At 45.0% G+C, this 25,932-nt stretch overlaps 1 protein-coding gene across 4 annotated transcripts in view; it reads left to right on the forward strand.

The window, feature by feature from the left end:
• Window positions 1-25,932, forward strand: part of LOC124140100 (neuroglian-like) — a 74,303-nt gene that overhangs the window by 21,889 nt on the left and 26,482 nt on the right. For all 4 annotated transcript variants that reach the window (XM_046507467.2, XM_046507466.2, XM_046507468.2 and 1 more), the window contains exons 2-6: window positions 19,972-20,075; window positions 21,784-21,883; window positions 22,440-22,822; window positions 24,525-24,653; window positions 24,786-24,888. In XM_046507467.2, the coding sequence (XP_046363423.2) occupies window positions 19,997-20,075; window positions 21,784-21,883; window positions 22,440-22,822; window positions 24,525-24,653; window positions 24,786-24,888 (794 nt within the window). In that variant the 5' untranslated portion in view covers window positions 19,972-19,996. The remainder of the gene's footprint in view (window positions 1-19,971; window positions 20,076-21,783; window positions 21,884-22,439; window positions 22,823-24,524; window positions 24,654-24,785; window positions 24,889-25,932) is intronic.

The raw sequence follows: 25,932 nt of genomic DNA on the forward strand, positions 1-25,932 counted from the left end.
TTTTGGACTACTCGTACCTTTTATCAAAATCTACACCCGAAGAAAAATGTGTGTAAGGGTTCCAGTCGTATTCATTTTCAGTATGTTTTTTCAGTAATGAGATGCAGAAAGATCCCTTTAAAAGTGAATTGCGCGCTTGCTGAATTCTGATATAAACTTGCATACTCAATCATGTTCCACAAATATTGTCCTTTTTTTCTCCACCTTGTGAAAACTGACAAATGTAATCTGAAATCAAATCACTTTTGTAGATTTCGATCGATGTGAATTTGCGTCCTTAGTGAAAATTTATAGCTGAAAGTCGTATTTGTATGTTTATGGGTCAAGTATGATCACACATCTCTACACTAGACCGACTTCTCAGTCACGTGGGGCTTGTCTGAGTCATTCGGCGTTTCGGGACGTTAGGAGTTCGGTCCATCTTTGCTTTAAGAATACTGAAGATAAACCCCCGCCATCTTTACATGCTAATCGATAATGTGCCAATTGCAATGTTGCATGACTCATTCAAGTTGAGCGATACTTTCCGGACCGTTTGATCGAATAATAACATAATTAGACAAGCGGGGTAAAAGTTTCTTGATTTATCAATATCAGCGTGGTTCCACGAAGTCGGTCTCTGACATACAGAAGTCAGGAATTGTCATAATTCTTGGTCGCAAAACGCCGGCTCTGGATGCCCAACCTTGGCGCCATCATGGCTGTTCGACTGCTTGATGTTGGATTCAGGAATAACAAATATATTGGAACTTTCATGTTTGTATAAATAACTAAATTGGCAAATATAAATACAATGTATCTCAGACAAGGGTCGGCTTCGTTTAGTTTGATTCGCGTTTTCCCCAAATATCCCAGATTTAACGATGGTTTTAGTGGTATGTAGTATTCCCCTTTGAATTTCAAAATTATCAATTGAATAGAATGTCTCGTATGTTGATTTGCCCATCTGTAGTATTAAGAAATATACAATTTGCCAAATATCATTATAACGACACCAATACATATTTTGAAAAAAACAATGTTGCGTCTATATAAAGTTAACCAGTGTAACCTTATATTGTGCCTTCAGGAAACAGATTTCAGACGGAATATCTCTGTGTAACTAACCAATCCCAGGGTGCAATACACCCAACGTCAGCATGGAACCTTAAATCCACAGGCATCTATATATCGGGAGTTTTTAGTCCTTTTTATGTGCCTAAGCATCTTTCCTCCACGAATCGTGTTTCGAAGGAAAATGCGTAAGAATAGCCTTGCTCCAAGGCTGTAATGCATGAAATCCATGGGTGTATAGTTATTTTATCCTCATAATAGGCGAGTCTAGATAAGCGGTCTAAGGACGCCAGGCTTTTATAGGGGCAACCTGTTCTTAGTATTTATATAATCTAGAAATTATGATTGAAACTTATCATTATTACCTCAGAGGTGCAGATTGTAATGCTGGACATGAGCTGTGCCCTGGTCAGGCCTGTCCACTGGCTGTAGTTTCCTCTCTGGACGTCTGCAATGACCCCGACGGAGGTTAGATGACCATCGTACTTATCGGTTTAAATGGCACTAGATCCACATCGAGGTTGGAGCAATTACATTCATATTTACAAATCCTGAAGGGCATTGGTTTATACTGATTACCATAATATGACCGTTTTCATATTGATTGCAGTGACATGATAATATGATGCGGTCAATCGGGAATTAATCATTCTCATCATGTCTATGTATGACTGCGTATTAAGTGAACTTACATAATGATTGAACCATTTCGATCCGTGAGAGTAAACTTGTATTTCGATATAGATGTGCAATGGCTGTGCAATGTAATGGGCGATGATTCACTAATTCGCCTGCATCAGTTATTTTGCGGTCTCTGCTTGCAAATAGGCTGAGGTGTGGTAGTGGTGGCGGCCATGTTGTTTTGGTCAGCATTCTCTTCTTTCTCAGGCATTTTTTGTATTTTCAACTCCGGATACAACGGACTCCAGGGGACCACCACTCACACTAACTATGGCGTTGACGGTGCGTGTGGTACATCACCAGTCAGTACTCCAGCACCAGCTAATACACAGTTTGCTGCCGATTTAGAGCGCAAACTAAATACTGATTAATTAAGTGCAGCTGCAAACCCTGCGGGAAACCTGAGATACGGTCTGCCATCGTGCCACTGTGAGTTGTTGCGCATGCTATCAATCACTGGCCCAGACCCGACTATTTACAGCCCGCCAATATATATAGAGGATAGTGTGTCTTTTCCTGTCAAATAATATTAATATCTCATCTCGTGATCTGCAAACTTGATATTTTCGTGACTGGAGCAGGTATGAGTGAAAATGGCAACTGAGATCATGACGAGATGAGCTACTAGTATCCATGTTTTCGGACAAGAAGATGACATATGTGATGTACTGTTCTGCGTGCTTGCGTGGCTGTGTGAATGTGTGTATGACATTTGATTTGGTTGCTCCCTTTGGTAACGAGGCATTTCAGCTTCATAAAGCTTTATTGGTTCATCGCAACGGCATTCCATCCTGTACGTCCTTTAAAGTAATAGTTTCACAAAAACGGTATAACATTTGGTGCTAATTAATTACTCCCACTTTTCCGATTCATTTATTATCATTTTCCTCGACGTAATTATGTTAAAAATGTTGCAATTGACCTGACGGACCTGACGGAACCCGCGACCTTTGCTGTGCTCTAGGTACTGTCGAACCCAGAGAACTAAACATTGAACACTGGCTGGAAGCCTTTACAGCTTGTACAAGAGAACTGATGTAATCTGCGTCATTGATTCGACTTAATAGATTAGACAAACAGCTTGAATTATTTGAGGTTAGGAGGCGGTTTTATCAGCCGAAGTTCAGTTGTATAAATATTTCACTTCTCCCTGCGGGTTACGTAGATTGATGAGGTCGGACACGGTAACGCTAAGGAAGGATGTCCGACACTCACACTTAAAGGTGGAGTTTCTATTGAAGACAACTGGTTGTGAAGAGTGGACAATGTTGGGAACGCGGGAACACTGGCTATGCCTGATCCTCACGTGTAACTTGATCAAAAATATGTCAGTTATAGACATGGAGCTGTGTGTTGGAAGTACATCATATACATCTCATAACACCATCGCGATGACCACAACGTTTACTTTGTCCAGAACGTAGATGTAGGCTGCTGTGTGTTGGGTTTGTTCCACACAGACCACCGTATCCTAGGTGTAGACTGCTGTGTGTTAGGTCTGTGCCACACACCGTATCCTAGGTGTAGACTGCTGTGTGTTGGGTATTTGCCACACACCGTATCCTAGGTGTAGACTGCTGTGTGTTGGGTATTTGCCACACACCGTATCCTAGGTGTAGACTGCTGCGTGTTGGGTATTTGCCACACACCGTATCCTAGGTGTAGACTGCTGTGTGTTGGGTCTGTGCCACACAGACCACCGTATCCCAGGTGTAGACTGCTGTGTGTTGGGTCTGTGCCACACAGACCACCGTATCCTAGGTGTAGACTGCTGTGTGTTTGGTCTGTGCCACACACCGTATCCTAGGTGTAGACTGCTGTGTGTTGGGTCTGTGCCACACAGAACTCCGTATCCTAGGTGTAGACTGCTGTGTGTTGGGTCTGTGCCACACACCGTATCCTAGGTGTAGACTGCTGTGTGTTGGGTTTGTGCCACACAGACCACCGTATCCTAGGTGTAGACTGCTGTGTGTTAGGTCTTTGCAACACACCGTATCCTAGGTGTAGACTGCTGTGTGTTGGGTATTTGCCACACACCGTATCCTAGGTGTAGACTGCTGTGTGTTGGGTCTGTGCCACACACCGTATCCTAGGTGTAGACTGGTGTGTGTTGGGTCTGTGCCACACACCGTATCCTAGGTGTAGACTGCTGTGTGTTGGGTCTGTACCACACAGACCACCGTATCCTAGGTGTAGACTGCTGTGTGTTGGGTCTGTACCACACAGACCACCGTATCCTAGGTGTAGACTGCTGCGTGTTGGGTCTGTACCACACAGACCACCGTACCCTAGGTGTAGACTGCAGTGTGTTGGGTCTGTACCACACAGACCACCGTATCCTAGGTGTAGACTGCTGTGTGTTGGGTCTTTGCCACACACCGTATCCTAGGTGTAGACTGCTGTCTGTTGGGTCTGTGCCACACAGACCACCGTATCCTAGGTGTAGACTGCTGCGTGTTGGGTCTGTAGCACACAGACCACCGTATCCTAGGTGTAGACTGCTGCGTGTTGGGTCTGTACCACACAGACCACCGTATCCTAGGTGTAGACTGCTGTGTGTTGGGTCTGTGTCACACACCGTATCCTGGATGTAGACTGCTGTGTGTTAGGTCTGTGCCACACACCGTATCCTGGATGTAGACTGCTGTCTGTTGGGTCTGTGCCACACAGACCCCGTATCCTAGGTGTAGACTGCTGCGTGTTGGGTCTGTACCACACAGACCACCGTATCCTAGGTGTAGACTGCTGCGTGTTGGGTCTGTACCACACAGACCACCGTACCCTAGGTGTAGACTGCTGTGTGTTGGGTCTTTGCCACACACCGTATCCTAGGTGTAGACTGCTGCATGTTGGGTCTGTGCCACACAGACCACCGTATCCTAGGTGTAGACTGCTGTGTGTTTGGTCTGTAGCACACAGACCACCGTATCCTAGGTGTAGACTGCTGTGTGTTGGGTCTGTGCCACACAGACCACCGTATCCTAGGTGTAGACTGCTGCGTGTTGGGTCTGTACCACACAGACCACCGTATCCTAGGTGTAGACTGCTGCGTGTTGGGTCTGTACCACACAGACCACCGTATCCTAGGTGTAGACTGCTGTGTGTTGGGTCTTTGCCACACACCGTATCCTAGGTGTAGACTGCTGCGTGTTGGGTCTGTGCCACACAGACCACCGTATCCTAGGTGTAGACTGCTGCGTGTTGGGTCTGTAGCACACAGACCACCGTATCCTAGGTGTAGACTGCTGCGTGTTGGGTCTGTACCACACAGACCACCGTATCCTAGGTGTAGACTGCTGTGTGTTGGGTCTGTGCCACACACCGTATCCTAGATGTAGACTGCTGTGTGTTCGGTCTGTGCCACACACCGTATCCTAGGTGTAGACTGCTGTATGTTGGGTCTGTGCCACACACCGTATCCTAGATGTAGACTGCTGCGTGTTGGGTATTTGCCACACACCGTATCCTAGATGTAGACTGCTGTGTGTTCGGTCTGTGCCACACACCGTATCCTAGATGTAGACTGCTGCGTGTTGGGTATTTGCCACACACCGTATCCTAGATGTAGACTGCTGTGTGTTCGGTCTGTGCCACACACCGTATCCTAGATGTAGACTGCTGCGTGTTGGGTATTTGCCACACACCGTATCCTAGGTGTAGACTGTTGTTTGTTGGGTCTGTGCCACAAACCGTATCCTAGATGTAGACTGCTGCGTGTTGGGTATTTGCCACACAGAACTCCGTATCCTAGGTGTAGACTGCTGTGTGTTGGGTCTGTGCCACAAATCGTATCCTAGATGTAGACTGCTGCGTGTTGGGTATTTGCCACACACCGTATCCTAGATGTAGACAGTTGTGTGTTGGGTCTGTGCCACACAGACCACCGTATTGGTATCTGGCCAGTCGCTACGTAATTGATCGTAAGGGGATCGCATATAAGACATAAGTATTAAGTCTTTCTGTACATCGTGTGGAGATTGATGGCGTCGACCAAGACTGTCACCGTGGTTTCCGAGTCCCGTGAGTCGACGCCACCCCGACCCTGTCTTTCTCTTTCATACCAGCTCAAACATACAGTTTTATACATGATAATGAACGCATTTACAAACGTACGTACTACATTCTGATTGGACAATACAAGCAATGAATATTTATGACGTTTATGCTTATGTATCTATAATTATGCTTGGACTTAACATGCATGAGAGGTGGCATGTCGCTTGGGGCGTCAGTCAACAATCTTTGATTACAGATAACAGACACCGTCACAAAGGATGGACAGGCCAAGCTGCGACACTTAATTATCTAATAGAACCTTATTTCTGTGATGTCAGTACGCAAACTGTGCCAGACGATAAGGTTTTACGTTTAGGATTTAACTTCTAACTTTGAATGTGTATGCACATTGTAAACATATATACATAAAACGTAGCTGTATGGCAGCATCCTAGATATAGACTGCTGTATGTTGTGTTTAGTGAGTGCTAAGCACTGAACATCAATAGCCTGAACACTTGACACAGAGATACGTCTTACCATGCTGTTATTCATACTTCTTAATTGAATAGTTGCCTGTGGCGAATAATTTGTTATGAGGCAACAACGAATTGATAATGTTCTTCGGATTTAAAGAACGATCATTTAATATGTGACCAATGTACACCCATATATGTGCCAAGCATCTGTATAGTATTATCATATTAAACCACAGATCTTTCTCATCTGTAGCACATTAACCCGCATTAACAACCTCATCGGCTACGTCACACGGAATTACACAAACGGTCTGTATTGGTTCGATGTGGAGGTGTAACGAGTCCATTACAATCAACTACTGCCGAACTTTATCTGAACATGAACCAATCTGATTGTAGGATCCAGTTCAGAGATAAACCACAGGTTCCCGAAATAAATGGTATGTTGGTTGGTTAACGTACTCCCCGGCCCTGATTACATGACTGATATTGCTGGGAGCACGAGATCTCCTACTTGACCCACCATAGATGGATACACTTGGTATGATGAGAATGATGTTATACCCTAGCTATATACTTAATAGTTGTGCAGACAGCCTTTTGACAACACTTCAGACAATGCAGATATAGACATGACAACGCTCCAGACAATGCAGACAGAGACATGACAACGCTCCAGGCAATGCAGACACCGACATGACAACACTCAGACAATGCAGACAGACATGACAACACTCCAGACAATGCAGACAGACATGACAACGCTCCAGACAATGCAGACATGGACATGACAACACTCAGACAATGCAGACAGACATGACAACACTCCAGACAATGCAGACAGACATGACAACGCTCAAGACAATGCAGACATGGACATGACAAAACTCAGACAATGCAGACAGACATGACAACGCTCCAGACAATGCAGACAGACATGACAACACTCCAGACAATGCAGACATGGACATCACAACACTCCAGACAGACATGACAACACTCCAGACAATGCAGACAGACATGACAACACTCCAGACAATGCAGACAGACACGACAACACTCCAGACAATGCAGACATGGACATGACAACACTCCAGACAATGCAGACATGGACATGATAACACTCCAGACAATGCAGACAGACATGACAACACTCCAGACAATGCAGACATGGACATGACAACACTCCAGACAATGCAGACAGACATGACAACACTCCAGACAATGCAGACATGGACATGACAACACCCCAGACAATGCAGACAGACATGACAACACTCCAGACAATGCAGACATGGACATGACAACACCCCAGACAATGCAGACAGACATGACAACACTCCAGACAATGCAGACATGGACATGACAACACTCCAGACAATGCAGACAGACATGACAACACTCCAGACAATGCAGACATGGACATGACAACACTCCAGACAATGCAGACATGGACATGACAACACCCCAGACAATGCAGACAGACATGACAACACTCCAGACAATGCAGACATGGACATGACAACACTCCAGACAATGCAGACATAGATGACAACACTCCAGACAATGCAGACAGACATGACAACACTCCAAACAATGCAGACATGGACATGACAACACTCCAGACAATGCAGACAGACATGACAACACTCCAGACAATGCAGACAGACACGACAACACTCCAAACAATGCAGACATGGACATGACAACACTCCAGACAATGCAGACAGACATGACAACACTCCAGACAATGCAGACAGACACGACAACACTTCAGACAATGCAGACACCGACATGACAAAACTCCAGACAATGCAGACAGACACGACAATACTCCAGACAATGCAGACAGACATGACAACACTCCAGACAATGCAGACATGGACATGACAACACTCCAGACAATGCAGACAGACACGACAACACTCCAGACAATGCAGACATGGACATGACAACACCCCAGACAATGCAGACATGGACATGACAACACTCCAGACAATGCAGACATGGACATGACAACACCCCAGACAATGCAGACAGACATGACAACACTCCAGACAATGCAGACATGGACATGACAACACTCCAGACAATGCAGGCAGACATGACAACACTCCAGACAATGCAGACAGACATGACAACACTCCAGACAATGCAGACAGACATGACAACACTCCAGACAATGCAGACATGGACATGACAACACTCCAGACAATGCAGGCAGACATGACAACACTCCAGACAATGCAGACAGACATGACAACGCTCCAGACAATGCAGACAGACATGACAACACTCCAGACAATGCAGACATGGACATGACAACACTCCAGACAATGCAGACAGACATGACAACACTCCAGACAATGCAGACATGGACATGACAACACTCCAGACAATGCAGACATGGACATGACAACACCCCAGACAATGCAGACAGACATGACAACACTCCAGACAATGCAGACATGGACATGACAACGCTCCAGACAATGCAGACATAGATGACAACACTCCAGACAATGCAGACAGACATGACAACACTCCAAACAATGCAGACATGGACATGACAACACTCCAGACAATGCAGACAGACATGACAACACTCCAGACAATGCAGACAGACACGACAACACTCCAAACAATGCAGACATGGACATGACAACACTCCAGACAATGCAGACAGACATGACAACACTCCAGACAATGCAGACAGACACGACAACACTCCAGACAATGCAGACACCGACATGACAAAACTCAAGACAAAGCAGACAGACACGACAAAACTCCAGACAATGCAGACACCGACATGACAACACTCCAGACAATGCAGACATGGACATGACAACACTCCAGACAATGCAGACAGACACGACAACACTCCAGACAATGCAGACATAGACATGACAACACCCCAGACAATGCAGACATGGACATGACAACACTCCAGACAATGCAGACATGGACATGACAACACCCCAGACAATGCAGACAGACATGACAACACTCCAGACAATGCAGACATGGACATGACAACACTCCAGACAATGCAGGCAGACATGACAACACTCCAGACAATGCAGACAGACATGACAACACTCCAGACAATGCAGACAGACATGACAAAACTCCAGACAATGCAGACATGGACATGACAACACTCCAGACAATGCAGGCAGACATGACAACACTCCAGACAATGCAGACAGACATGACAACACTCCAGACAATGCAGACAGACATGACAACACTCCAGACAATGCAGACATGGACATGACAACACTCCAGACAATGCAGGCAGACATGACAACACTCCAGACAATGCAGACAGACATGACAACACTCCAGACAATGCAGATATGGGCATGACAACACTCCAGACAATGCAGACAGACATGACAACACTCCAGACAATGCAGACATGGACATGACAACGCTCCAGACAATGCAGACACCGACATGACAACACTCCAGACAATGCAGGCAGACATGACAACACTCCAGACAATGCAGGCAGACATGACAACGCTCCAGACAATGCAGGCACCGACATGACAACACCCCAGACAATGCAGACAGACATGACAACACTCCAAACAATGCAGACAGACATGACAACACTCCAGACAATGCAGACAGACATGACAACGCTCCAGACAATGCAGACAGACATGACAACACTCCAGACAATGCTGACAGACATGACAACACTCCAGACAATGGATGACAACACTCAGAGTTCCTGCAATGGCGACATACCTAAGACTCCAAAACAACTCCCAAAAGTAAAAAATAACCACGTAGAACAATCCACGCAACTAAACGGACATGATCTGGGAGCCCTCCGATATATGGCCACATGTAAACTTCATGCTGTAGATTTAATAATTGAATTCACTATTTTGTGCGTTTTTTGGAGGTAAAAACCTGTGTCCATATTGTGCACGTCGGTCTTACGTTGATAATTCTAAAAAAAACAAACCTTTGCTGAAGTCACTCCTTATTAATAAATATGTCAACAGTAATAACTTCACAGACTGCTTATTTAATCAGTAACAACAAAAAAATGAAGCCACTGAAACGAACTCAATGACATCGATCAGCACAATAATGCGGCACAAGCCCCGCGCATCAACCAATCAGAAGGCAACAACATGTTAGTACGCGTGGCCTCTGTTTTAGGTTTATAAACTCAAAAGACATTGCTTGGTGAGCCAATCAAATAGCACGGACTCACGTGTGATGTATTTACACAGATCTGCATGGGGATCTGTTATTGTGTTGTTGAATAGCAGTTTGGTATGACTAGATCATGTACTGTTATGTTTGTGCACCAATAACAATGTTATACTGCGCGCGTGTAGGTTGAGTCGTTAAAGATGGATGAAATGGTAAATGTACTGATTGATAGGTAGTGAAATTGTGCTTGTTAATGGATAGATGGATATGTTTTTGGAACGAGGGGTAGACATAAAGCGAAGTGATGGATATATAGATAGTGTCTGTATTAACTGTTTGATTTGCATTCTAGAAGTTGGTGAGTAAGTAAGAAAACGTACAATTTTATGGATCTACATCGAAGAGTCGCTATATGCAATAAACAAGAACTTGTTATCCATAAGACCGCCTCCGTGGTCTAGTGGTAGAGCGTCCGCCCGGAGTGCGGAAGGTCCCGGATTCGATCCCCGTCCGCGTCATACCAAAAGACGTCAAAAGATTAGACTTGTTGTTAACCTGCCTGGTACTCGACATTATGGGGCTAAAACAAGGACTGTTTAGTATATCGGAGTCAGTATACTGTGTCTGAGTGGGGTATTCATGTTAAACTGCGGCATGGTCTCTGAGTGGGCTAGCACTATAAAATCGGCATTATTCCGGACTAGTACAAGCAGCCACACACACAACTACGCCCCCGATAACCAACCCTCCCTCACCCTCCCACTCACGTGTTATTCAAAAAATTGTAGTGTCTGTTTCGCTGATGACACCTCACACAGACAAACCCCTTGTACTAATATTACTACGACTTCAACTGTTTCTCCACTTCCCTTTTTACATGTCGTTAATCATTTGCTGTGTATTTCTCGCAGATTTAGCTTTTGGATATTTACAGGTTCCATTCACAAGGCTGCAATTCCCATTTCTGCTGGATCACTGCCCAGTCGGCGTGTGTTCAGGCAGTCGCTGTGGCCCACGTGGAGGCAGCTGGCTGCTGCTGCTGCCGGCAACCCGAGGCACTGTTGTTGATACAGTTGCGCATTACCTCCACGGTGAAGTTGGCAAAATCCTCATTTGTGTTTTCGCAGAAACCCCAAAGGGTTTTCCCTCCCAGACTGTGAGTGTGTGTTCGGACATTTCACTAATTACTATTTGAGCCATCCACCTATCTACTGTGTTTATGAGGTATGTTTTCTGGTCACGGTTGCAATTGTAAACATGGTAACCTCCTCGGGAAAAGCGTCTTTCTTGATTTGTCATTAAAATAAACTTTTAGCTTCTTCCTTGACACGCCATCAGATGAAACTCTCAGCGTCTTCCTTGATACGCCAACAGATGAAACTCTCAGCTTCTTCCTTGATACGCCATCAGATGAAACTCTCAGCTTCTTCCTTGATACGACATCAGATGAAACTTTCAGCTTCTTTCTTGACACGCCATCAAATGAAACTCTCAGCTTCTTCCTTGATACGCCATCAGATGAAACTTTCAGCTTCTTCCTTGAAAGGCCATCAGACGAAACTCTCAGCTTCTTCCTTGATACGACATCAGACGAAACTCTCAGCTTCTTCCTTGATACGCCATCAGATGAAACTCTCAGCTTCTTCCTTGATACGCCATCAGATGAAACTCTCAGCTTCTTCCTTGATACGACATCAGATGAAACTTTCAGCTTCTTCCTTGATACGCCATCAGATGAAACTTTCAGCTTCTTCCTTGATACGACATCAGATGAAACTTTCAGCTTCTTCCTTGATACGCCATCAGATGAAACTCTCACCTTTTTCCTTGATACGCCATCAGATGAAACTCTCAGCTTCTTCCTTGATACGCCATCAGATGAAACTTTCAGCTTCTTCCTTGAAAGGCCATCAGACGAAACTCTCAGCTTCTTCCTTGATACGACATCAGACGAAACTCTCAGCTTCTTCCTTGATACGCCATCAGATGACACTCTCACCTTCTTCCTTGATACGCCATCAGATGAAACTCTCAGCTTCTTCCTTGATACGACATCAGATGAAACTTTCAGCTTCTTCCTTTATACGCCATCAGATGAAACTCTCAGCTTCTTCCTTGATACGCCATCAGATGAAACTTTCAGCTTCTTCCTTGATACGCCATCAGATGAAACTCTCAGCTTCTTCCTTGATACGCCATCAGATGAAACTTTCAGCTTCTTCCTTGATACGCTATCAGATGAAACTTTTAGCTTCTTCCTTGATACGCCATCAGATGAAACTCTCAGCTTCTTCCATGATACGCCATCAGATGAAACTCTCAGCTTCTTCCTTGATACGCCATCAGATGAAACTTTCAGCTTCTTTCTTGACACGCCATCAGATAAAACTTTCAGCTTCTTCCTTGATACGCCATCAGATGAAACTCTCAGCTTCTTCCTTGATACGCCATCAGATGAAACTTTCAGCTTCTTCCTTGATACGCCATCAGATGAAACTCTCAGCTTCTTCCTTGATACGCCATCAGATGAAACTCTCACCTTTTTCCTTGATACGCCATCAGATAAAACTCTCAGCTTCTTCCTTGATACGACATCAGATGAAACTTTCAGCTTCTTCCTTGAAAGGCCATCAGACGAAACTCTCAGCTTCTTCCTTGATACGACATCAGACGAAACTCTCAGCTCTTTCCTTGATACGCCATCAGATGAAACTCTCACCTTCTTCCTTGACACGCCATCAGATGAAACTCTCAGCTTCTTCCTTGATACGACATCAGATGAAACTTTCAGCTTCTTCCTTTATACGCCATCAGATGAAACTCTCAGCTTCTTCCTTGATACGCCATCAGATGAAACTTTCAGCTTCTTCCTTGATACGCCATCAGATGAAACTCTCAGCTTCTTCCTTGATACGCCATCAGATGAAACTTTCAGCTTCTTCCTTGATACGCTATCAGATGAAACTTTTAGCTTCTTCCTTGATACGCCATCAGATGAAACTCTCAGCTTCTTCCATGATACGCCATCAGATGAAACTCTCAGCTTCTTCCTTGATACGCCATCAGATGAAACTTTCAGCTTCTTTCTTGATACGCCATCAGATAAAACTTTCAGCTTCTTCCTTGATACGCCATCAGATGAAACTCTCAGCTTCTTCCTTGATACGCCATCAGACGAAACTCTCAGCTTCTTCCTTGGTTCTCCATCTCCTGAATTCGTCATTACAACTCCAGTGGAAATGGTGTTAAAATACAGATATGAATGTGGACTCTTCACCGTCGGCTTACATATGTCTGTGAAGTCACAAATCGACTCCATTTTCCAACGGCCAGTCGGTCGGCCTTATCACCTCATCACTTTAATTGACGACCAGATCAAATCTACTGGAGTTAATTAGATGAAGTACATCATCCCAATCAAGTCGCAACATCATCCTGACACTGAGCACTGGAATATCCTACCTCAGTATATAATTCCTGTCTCCTGTGTGCCTATAAAAGTCCAGCTACTCAAACCCACACTCTTCATACATGCTATATGTGCCACGGCTGCAATCTTTGTTATTAAGAGAAAACAAAACCTTGGATGATTCGACTCTCTTGAGGGAGCTCCATTTTACTCCATACACCCTGTTCCATAATGCCATTCAACTTCTAAGACTACCATAACTGCTATAGTCTTCCCAAAGACACTAATGGTTTCCAGGAAAGGGTCCAGACTAATATGTAATTTCGACAGGCACTAAATCTATCTTTGGTTGCGGACATAATGTCATCATGCAATTATGCATCTGTGAAAACAACAATTTCTTGTATGAAAGTTTACTCCAAGTTAATTATTGTTTATCATCTCGTTTTATCACCAAGCTGCCCTGACATGGTAGAAGCACTCCTCCATTCAGTGGGTCCGTCTTATCACCCGCTACCCTGACATGGTGGAAGCACCCCTCCATTCAGTGGGTCCGTCTTATCACCCGCTACCCTGACATGGTGGAAGCACTCCTCCATTCAGTGGGTCCGTCTTATCACCCGCTACCCTGACATGGTGGAAGCACTCCTCCATTCAGTGGGTCCATCTTATCACCCGCTACCCTGACATGGTGGAAGCACTCCTCCATTCAGTGGGTCCGTCTTATCACCCGCTACCCTGACATGGTGGAAGTACTCCTCCATTCAGTGGGTCCGTCTTATCACCCGCTACCCTGACATGGTGGAAGCACTCCTCCATTCAGTGGGTCCGTCTTATCACCCGCTACCCTGACATGGTGGAAGCACTCCTCCATTCAGTGGGTCCATCTTATCACCCGCTACCCTGACATGGTGGAAGCACCCCTCCATTCAGTGGGTCCGTCTTATCACCCGCTACCCTGACATGGTGGAAGCACTCCTCCATTCAGTGGGTCCGTCTTATCACCCGCTACCCTGACATGGTGGAAGCACTCCTCCATTCAGTGGGTCCATCTTATCACCCGCTACCCTGACATGGTGGAAGCACCCCTCCATTCAGTGGGTCCGTCTTATCACCCGCTACCCTGACATGGTGGAAGCACTCCTCCATTCAGTGGGTCCGTCTTATCACCCGCTACCCTGACATGGTGGAAGTACTCCTCCATTCAGTGGGTCCGTCTTATCACCCGCTACCCTGACATGGTGGAAGTACTCCTCCATTCAGTGGGTCCGTCTTATCACCCGCTACCCTGACATGGTGGAAGCACTCCTCCATTCAGTGGGTCCGTCTTATCACCCGCTACCCTGACATGGTGGAAGCACTCCTCCATTCAGTGGGTCCGTCTTATCACCCGCTACCCTGACATGGTGGAAGCACTCCTCCATTCAGTGGGTCCGTCTTATCACCCGCTACCCTGACATGGTGGAAGCACTCCTCCATTCAGTGGGTCCGTCTTATCACCCGCTACCCTGACATGGTGGAAGCACTCCTCCATTCAGTGGGTCCGTCTTATCACCCGCTACCCTGACATGGTGGAAGCACCCCTCCATTCAGTGGGTCCGTCTTATCTCCCGCTACCCTGACATGGTGGAAGCACTCCTCCATTCAGTGGGTCCATCTTATCACCCGCTACCCTGACATGGTGGAATCACCCCTCCATTCAGTGGGTCCGTCTTATCACCCGCTACCCTGACATGGTGGAAGCACTCCTCCATTCAGTGGGTCCGTCTTATCACCCGCTACCCTGACATGGTGGAAGCACTCCTCCATTCAGTGGGTCCGTCTTATCACCCGCTACCCTGACATGGTGGAAGCACTCCTCCATTCAGTGGGTCCGTCTTATCACCCGCTACCCTGACATGGTGGAAGCACTCCTCCATTCAGTGGGTCCGTCTTATCACCCGCTACCCTGACATGGTGGAAGCACTCCTCCATTCAGTGGGTCCGTCTTATCACCCGCTACCCTGACATGGTGGAAGCACTCCTCCATTCAGTGGGTCCGTCTTATCACCCGCTACCCTGACATGGTGGAAGTACTCCTCCATTCAGTGGGTCCGTCTTATCACCCGCTACCCTGACATGGTGGAAGTACTCCTCCATTCAGTGGGTCCGTCTTATCACCCCGCTACCCTGACATGGTGGAAGTACTCCTCCATTCAGTGGGTCCGTCTTATCACCCGCTTCCCTGACATGGTGGAAGCACCCCTCAATAAAGCTACCTATTAGCTAGTTTGTCTCTGTTTGTTTGGTTATCGTGTCCTCATTGTCGTTAGTTCAAACCACACCCTCACAACCACGCAGTGCCCTTTACATAAGGAACAGTACAGCCGTTGTGTCACTGTGTTCCTGCAGCGCGAGAAAACTTACTTTGAACCCCCAATCGCCCAATATGCCACCACACCTCGCTATTGATAGTGGGATATGTAATGAACTTTTCTTGGCTTGGCAGTCGTGGTGGTGACACGAGTTGTTGCTTCAAGCGATGTGGGCGTTTCTGTGAGGAATGTCCTTTACTGACGTCATAGTCATCGTGTATGTGTATGTTGTGATCCTTCAATCCTCAATTTCAGAGCTGAGGCAACATGGGCTTGCCAAATCATTCTAGACTTGAACTGGACTCCTTTTTTATTTTTTTTCTCTCTGGGGTCTGGTTGACAGACTATTAGTGCAGTAGCAGACCCTTTCAATGTTACCAGGGCAACCATTCACCGCCTTCTTAACCACCTTAACAACACTAGAACAACCAATGCCCTCCTCGGACATGTACACAAAGGGTTACAACCGCTGTGCAGGATCGGTATATTCGAACAAGCACTCTACGTAACCGGTTCCAGGATACCACAGTATTGGCTAGATGAATGTATCTGCCTAGACCATAAGAAATCACCTTCGTTATGAAGCTTTCATAGACGCCAGAGGAGGACTCATATTGACCGGTTTCATTGGGGTTCATTGGTGATTCCAACCACCTCCGTGGTTTAGTGGTAGAAAGTCCGCCCTGAGTGCGGAAGGTCCCCGGTTCGATCCCCAGCCGCCTCATACCAAAAGACGTTAATACTTGTTGTTACCCTGCCTGGTGCTTGACATTCAGCGGCTAAAACAAGGACTGGTCAGCTCGGAGTCAGTATACTGTGTCTGAGTGGGATATCCATGATAAACTGCGACACGGTACCTCAGTGGGCTAGCTCTATAAAATCGGCATTAGTCCTGACTAGTACAAACAGACAAACACGCAAACACACAAGTGTATCCACGTCGCTGTATAAGTTCAATAATCTTAAACAAGACGTTAAATACCATTTCACCTCACCTCAGAATGACTCCATCTGCCCCATGTTACAGCATCTTCTGAGGATGCATGTGTTTGATGTCGCGTCGTTTGCGCCGTCAGTGGCACAGATGAACTGAACACATTCCATTGTATATGTGTTGTATATTTCATACAATGACGTTTCAAATGCAATAAATTACGGTCCATTTGCCATCTCCTATAGTTTTGTAGTTCGTTGAGTATAGTAGCGCGACAGAGCCACAGATCACTGTGGAGAACCTAGGATCGAGAGCTCTGTCTTTGTACCCATCCAGTCGCTTTCTGCCTGTCTTTGTATCTACGGTAACCTGCCTTTTTTATTGCCTTTATGTATACTTGTATGCCTCAGCTTTGAATCTCCAATGAGAATTAATATATACCTGTGTATTTGTTATTTGTCTACCTATGCATCTACCGTTATCCCTATTTGTATCCGCCCTGTTTCCTTCAGATTAGCCATCTGTTTACCACTATTCGTCCGTTTATATATCTATCTATCTATTGTAATAAGGCAATGCATTGAGCGGTTTTCTCCGTGGTGAACCGCACATAACTTCATCGTCGCTGTAGCAGGAGATAAAGTAGACACCCTCATTACCTAGCCACGTGCTTTCTCCTTCATAGAGTTCAGAAGAAGCCTTTTATCAGAGTTGTTGTTCTTATAAACAAACCTTTCAGCGAGCTGCACAAACTTTGTTCGGTTAAAAGGGCCGCTCAGTTTACTCGAACATTCGCCTAGAATTTCGTGCGGCTGCTGGCCATCCTTTGATAATGCCTAGCTCCTCTCCATCCATTACGTCCATCACATTCCTGCAATGTTGCTGTTTACTGAGACGAGGTTCTAACGGTTTAAGCTTGGATGAGCGCAGCTCACATGAGCTGTTGCCCGGTGGTACTCGAGGGGTCTGTATCCATGGTATAGGCACGTTTGTTTCCTGATTCAAACGGGGAGTTTCTTACTTAATATTTTTCTCCTTCTTAAACCTGAAGGGGTCGTTGTCGGCACGGGTACTACAGATAAGGCACCCCAGGTAAGTTTCTGTTTACAGAAATCATGAGAGGTCTTAGCTTAGCCTAGCTAGGGTTGGACTAGGTGCTCCGGGGCACCAGTACCACTACTGGATTGAAGAATATGGACTCGTCTGTGGTTTAGGGTACCGGATACCTTTCTATATTCTGATTGTGGCTGGGGTACATTTCTGTATGTAGAAACGTACCTGGATACATATATGTAGTAACCGTGCCTACCACGACCCATTCTGCCTTTTAAAAAAAATATAGGCACTTAATGGGTTGATATGTTGATACATGGCCTGATAACATCTTAAAACAGACACCCTTTGAACAGCCGCCCCAGCCCCTCGTCCCCACCCACCCGTAAACGTGCTGTATGGACAGACCGTGTGGTGATTCGGGGACGGAGGTAGGAACTACATGACATTGTTTCATCCCATGAACAAGATGGAAATATTCATTAACAAGTAGATGCCATGGTTTTACAAGAGATGGTTCATAACCTATATGACTGAAATGTGAAACTATCGTGGTTTCAGCAAATGACATGGAGTTACATTAAAATAATGTGTGTGCTTATATTGCGTAAGACCCAAAGCGCAGAAAACATGCAACAGATAGACGCAGAAAACATGCAACAGATAGACGCAGAAAACATGCAACAGATAGACGCAGAAAACATACAGCGGATAGACGCAGAAAACGTGCAGCGGATAGAAGCCGAAAACATGCAACAGATAGACGCAGAAAACATACAGCGGATAGACGCAGAAAACGTGCAGCGGATAGAAGCCGAAAACATGCAACAGATAGACGCAGAAAACATACAGTGGATAGACGCCGAAAACATGCAACAGATAGACGCAGAAAATATGCAACAGATAGACGCAGAAAACATGCAACAGATAGACGCAGAAAACATGCAACAGATAGACGCAGAAAACATGCAGCGAAACAATACTCAAAACATGCAGCGAATAGACACACAAAACATGCAGCGGATAGACGCATAAAACATACAGCGAACCAATACTCAAAACATGCAGCGAATAGACACACAAAACATGCAGCGGATAGACGCATAAAACATACAGCGAACCAATACTCAAAACATGCAGCGAATAGACACACAAAACATGCAGCGGATAGACGCATAAAACATGCAGCAGGTAGATGTATATAAAGCATGTAGACATACAAAACATGCAGCGGATACGCGCAAAATTTCAACAAATCAGCACACAAAACATTCAGCAGAAGACATGCAACTGATAGACGCACATGCAATGCAGCAGAAGACATGCAACTGATAGACGCACACGCAATACAGCTGATAGATGCACTCAAACAAGCAGCGACCATGTGAAAAAACATGCAGCATCTGATGGTTAAAGCCATCACCACCAATGATATGACAACATGTAATTGGCAATTTTTTTTTTATAATACATACCTTTATTGTAAATAAATGTTCATATAACACATGTTTTTCATGTAGTTGTTAGGTGGATACGATTTGATAAATGGTACTAACACGATTATGATATTATATAAAGTTTCATCATTTTTAGTTAATATTTCCTCACTCACTAATGTTTATTTATATTACAAGAGGGTAACCTAGTATATCTGATTACAATACAACATTCCTTTCCCTCGGTGTAGTTATAGTCCCTAGCTTGGTCTGCACAGTCCCGGGGGTGTTACAAATCAGCTTTTTACATGATCGGAAATACATGTACGTACATCAGGAGAAATGGTCTGGCTGTACATGATTATAATTATGTAACATACTGGTGCTGTTGCAGGTGGGTGGCACGGCAGTGAGCGGCGATGGAGACGGGGAGAGCGTGGCCGATGCTGCTTCTGATGTTGCATTGGGGCGTGCATACGGCAGCTGACGAGTTACCCCGTAAGTGTTGTGGTAGTGAATGTGATTGTTGACATGAGGTATCAGTACATGTAAGTTAATGCTCTAGGAAGACACTGCATGGCGATACACGCTATCCTTCATATATAGACTGAATTCCAACCATCGCCAGTATTGTACTATGTCAATATAGCAGCTGTACCTGCTACGTGTGTGTTGCTTGTATTGTGCTGTCAGACCGGTACATGTACACACGTCGTCCATCTTGACCGGTACATGTACACACGTCGTCCATCTTGACCGGTACATGTACACACGTCGTTCATCTTGACCGGTACATGTACACACGTCGTCCATCTTGACCGGTACATGTACACACGTCGTCCATCTTGACCGGTACATGTACACACGTCGTCCATCTTGACCGGTACATGTACACACGTCGTCCATCTTGACCGGTACATGTACACACGTCGTCCATCTTGACCGGTACATGTACACACGTCGTTCATCTTGACCGGTACATGTACACACGTCGTCCATCTTGACCGGTACATGTACACACGTCGTCCATCTTGACCGGTACATGTACACACGTCGTCCATCTTGACCGGTACATGTACACACGTCGTCCATCTTGACCGGTACATGTACACACGTCGTCCATCTTGACCGGTACATGTACACACGTCGTCCATCTTGACCGTTCAGTTTGTATGATTACACGGAGGTCAGTTTTGAATGTTCAGCACCGACGCCAAACTGACTATGTTACCTATCGATTTGTTTTCTTTCTTTTTTAGCGCAGAGCGTTATTTTATACCGTCACCTTTAACCTTTCACTGTTTTAACTTCTCTTGAACTGATGATCCGGAAGTAGGTGACTCTGAATATTTACTTTCGACACAAACAAGTGTGATCTTTCGTATTTCCACTTTTGTTCCTCAGCCGTGTTGTACATCGTTGATGTTGCAAACATTATCGATCCCTTATCCAGAACAAGCGGGGAAATCGCAGATATGTACTGCCTATTTCTTATTTCTTGGTCGCTTACATATTGACAGGCCCGTGAAGTTTCGGGTTAGATTTGATCTTCAGCAACCAATGCTTGTCGAAAGATGCGACTAACGGGATCGGGTGGTCAGGCAGTCTGACTTGGTTGATGCATGTCATCGTCTCCTAATTGCGTAGATAGATGATCGTAACATCAATCACTGGATTGTCTGGCGCAGACTCCTTATTTACAAACAACCGTTATAGAGCAGGGTATTGCTGAGTGCGGCGTTAAACAGCAAACAAGGAAAACATATTGACATTTATTGGTCGATAATATTAGATTAGTGACCAATAAATGTTAAATAGTAGCAACTAGTCGAGAACTAAATACAGGTCGATGTTTTGTAGATGTCTGTAAAACAAAGGAAGGGGAATGTGTTCAAGGCATCAAACTTGAATATTAGGTCGTTGTTAAGACGGAACCGGTCGGTTTACAGAAACAACAATTACGATTATATATATATACGACATAACGACATAACATGGGTCAAACTTTATTGTGATTACTAACCCATGTCAAACATATAATGTCAGGAAACTAAATAAGTCATTTTTCAAGTGTGCGTTCGATTTAGAGAAAACTTTTAAAATGATAAAACGGATCTACAGTAGAAGTCCGTCCGTCGATGAGAGAAGCATGACAATCTTTACTGTAAAGGTGTTGACGGCGTCATACTTCATGTCATCATTCCAGTGCCCCCTGTTGTTGCCAACATGTCCCCAAAGAAGAGGCACTTTGTTGAGGGCGAGAGACTCAAGCTACCGTGCGAAGCCCAGGGACAACCCATACCCGTGTGAGTACACACCACCTTGCCGGCTGCTGCTGCTGCTGCTGCTGCTGATGATGATGGTGACCAAACACATCACCTGTATCTAGGTCACTGCGACCTACCGCGCCGACTCATTTAAACCTTGTAATATGCAGTATGTTAAAAGACACATAGTTCAACATATTTATTGCGAAATTCTTACAATCCGAATGACTAATGCTTGTCAATATCTTAACAAAATATGAAATTACTATACATGTATAATACCTAGCGTAGTATAGATGTACATCACCCCTACGCTGAAACACCGCGGACGTTACCGTTCTGCGTTAAATCTTACGGATAAACGAATCATGGGCACCGAAGAATGTATTGTATATCTGTGGACGTTCCTGACAGTAATTGCCCGAAAAGCCGGATGTCCTGATTAATGGTGTCCGGTTTAACGGGTTTCAGTGTAGATGTGTTTTCGTTGGAAGCTGTCATAGTATTGAGGTATATTCATTGACCTAGTGGGTGACAAACATGTAAAACACTTTGTACAAAGAAACGGAATTCATTTTCTGATATTGCTTTCCAGCCTGTATTGGCTGAAATCCGGCGTCAACATTGACTACAACAGCGACATCAACAAAGGCCGTGTGGTTGTAACAAAAAGCAATACTCTTGTCATCCACGACGCCCAGGCGACGGATGCTGGCTACTACCAATGTAGAGCTGAGAACATACACGGTATATCCCTGTCAAACAAATACGAACTTATCGAGGCCAAGGCTGAAAGTGGGAGGACTTCCCAGGTCAGAGCCCGACGTCTAGTTCCTGGACGCTCCTTGAAGCTCAGATGTAACCCCCCCAGGAGCGTTCCAAACGCCAGGATTGTGTGGTCCTACCAGTACGACTACGACTACGAAGATGAGCAGGAATTCGTGGAGCTATCGGAGACGGTCGTCACAGATTATGAAGGTAAGTGATACTGGGGTCAGCGAACGGCAGAAAGTTTAACGAAGAAAATACAGTTATAAATTACGTCCTTTTGAAATGATGACGTCTTCAGTAGCCAGTGTTAATATGATGCAGGAAGAGGTACAACAACTGCACTACTTGGCCAGCTGGAAACGTCAAGTATTAAAGTTATGAAAATCAATGGCATTTTCGTAGGATATTTGTCAGCCGCTTCAAACGTTTTATGTTGGACCCAAAACACAAATGTTGCTAATATTTGTGACATTGCCTGGTTTTTCGAACTTCAAAATATCATTTACATATGAGCAACTCTCTTTTGATCCAAAATGATTTTTATATACCTGTACTGTTAACATCTACATGTGAAAATCCGGGTTAGAATAGGTCTTCAGCAACCCATGCTACTAACGGGTGGCTGACTTGGTTGATGCATGTCATCGTATCCCAATAGCATAGATGGATGCTCATGATGCTCATGATGCCAACCACAGACTCGATTTCCGCAGTCATAAAGGTGCAATATTGCTGACTGCAACAAACAAGCAAACAAATCTTACGAACATCAGCTTTGGCCAAAGACTTGCCTATGTTCAAATTTTAGAAAAAAACTTCCCGAAACCGCTAAAATGAGCATTGTTGTAACATTTTAGCCTAACCTATGCATTTAGTGTCCCAAAACATGCAAGTATTGAAATTCTAACGCCTGATTTTTATTTATATGAACACACCTGATGACTTTATAACGAACCATGCATGTTTTTAAGCATTATTATGTCATTATGACTTGTTCTAATTCTTGTCCGACCGTGCGATACAGTATTTTAAACCGGGGGAATCGCTGAAGAGGAGGTCGAGATGCACACACGTTAAGCTGTTTTGTTGGTTCCTTTTGTCGACCTCCGCTAAACGTCTAGGTTAATGAGCTCACCTTTCCTCCTGCAGCTTAGGTTGAAGAACGTCTTGAATCATCACTGATCTCACCTTTCCTCCTGCAGTTTAGGTTGAAGAACGTATTGAATCATCACTGATCTCACCTTTCCTCCTGCAGCTTAGGTTGAAGAACGTATTGAATCATCACTGATCTCACCTTTCCTCCTGCAGCTTAGGTTGAAGAACGTATTGAATCATCACTGATCTCACCTTTCCTCCTTCAGCTTAGGTTGAAGAACGTATTGAATCATCACTGATCTCACCTTTCCTCCTGCAGCTTAGTTTGAAGAACGTATTGAATCATCACTGATCTCACCTTTCCTCCTGCAGCTTAGGTTGAAGAACGTATTGAATCATCACTGATCTCACCTTTCCTCCTGCAGCTTAGGTTGAAGAACGTATTGAATCATCACTGATCTCACCTTTCCTGCTGCAGCTTAGTTTGAAGAACGTATTGAATCATCACTGATCTCACCTTTCCTCCTGCAGCTTAGGTTGAAGAACGTATTGAATCATCACTGATCTCACCTTTCCTCCTGCAGCTTAGGTTGAAGAACGTATTGAATCATCACTGATCTCACCTTTCCTCCTGCAGCTTAGGTTGAAGAACGTATTGAATCATCACTGATCTCACCTTTCCTGCTGCTGTTTAAGTTTAAGAGCATTTTGAATCAATATTTTGACTGCTCTAACTGTCGCAGCAGCAGTTTTGGTTGAAGAGCTTTTCGACCAACCCTTGTTACAATAAGTATTACTTACCCTATTTTTGCAGGTGACCTATACTTTGTGAGTGTACGCGAGGACGAGATCAAGGGGGACGCGGAGTATGCCTGTGTGGCCTACAATCAAATCACAAGATCAATGACGTACGGGAACTCCTTCAGGTTGAAGCTACAAGGAGGTATGTCGTGTACAGATAGTGCATAAATTGAGTCGATTTTACATTTAAGCCGCTTTTAGCAGAAGGCTATGAAAGACTGGATGGATATGCAGTTGACATTGCTCACATCGTCACTATCCCACTCTGTTGTAGGTAAGCCTGTCGACGAACCGATGTCTCTTATGTGGCAAACTCCGGCCGCAATGTTGGGTCTGCAGGGGAAGACGCTGAAGATGATGTGTATATTCGGGGGCAAGTGAGTACATGTTACTATATTGTATATATACCTCCTGTACCACCACAGCATGAAACTGTTTCCATGACATCCTGTAACTGTATCCACGACATCCTGTAACTGTTCCACAACAGACTGTAACTGTATCCATGATATCCTGTAACTGTATCAACGACAGCCTGTAACTGTATCCACGACATCCTGTAACTGTATCCACGACAGCCTGTCACTGTATCCACGACATCCTGTAACTGTATCCACGACAGCCTGTAACTGTATCCTCGACATCCTGTAACTGTATCCACGACAGCCTGTAACTGTATCCACGACAGCCTGTAACTGTATCCACGACAGCCTGTAACTGTATCCATGATATCCTGTAACTGTATCAACGACAGCCTGTAACTGTATCCACGACAGACTGTAACTTTATCCACGACAGTCTGTAACTGTATCCACGACATCCTGTAACTGTATCCACGACAGCCTGTCACTGTATCCACGACATCCTGTAACTATATTCACGACAGCCTGTAACTGTATCCACGACATCCTGTAACTGTATCCACGACATCCTGTAACTATATTCACGACAGCCTGTAACTGTATCCACGACATCCTGTAACTGTATCCACGACATCCTGTAACTATATTCACGACAGCCTGTAACTGTATCCACGACATCCTGCAACTGTATTCACGACAGCCTGTAACTGTATCCAAGACATCTTGTAACTGTATCCACGACAGCCTGTAACTGTATCCACGACATCCTGTAACTGTATCCACGACAGCCTGTAACTGTATCGAGTAACAATCCAATGACTGGAAACACGGGCAACGAGCCATAGGGGTGACATGACATATAAAGCTGCCCCCAGTACGACACACATGACTCACTAGGGACCTGCTCTGACCCGGTACGAATGCAACTCAAGAACCTATGTCCTGGTCAGATGAAATGTTCAGTGGTTTGAAAGATGATCCAAACTTGCTGATTCCTCCCAAGATTGCAAGAAAAGATACTATTGTATACAGGACAAAACCCCAGTACATATGAAGTAT

Source organism: Haliotis rufescens, unplaced genomic scaffold, assembly GCF_023055435.1.
Source record: "Haliotis rufescens isolate VD_foot unplaced genomic scaffold, xgHalRufe1.0.p SCAF_22, whole genome shotgun sequence".
Classification (NCBI taxonomy): domain Eukaryota; kingdom Metazoa; phylum Mollusca; class Gastropoda; order Lepetellida; family Haliotidae; genus Haliotis; species Haliotis rufescens.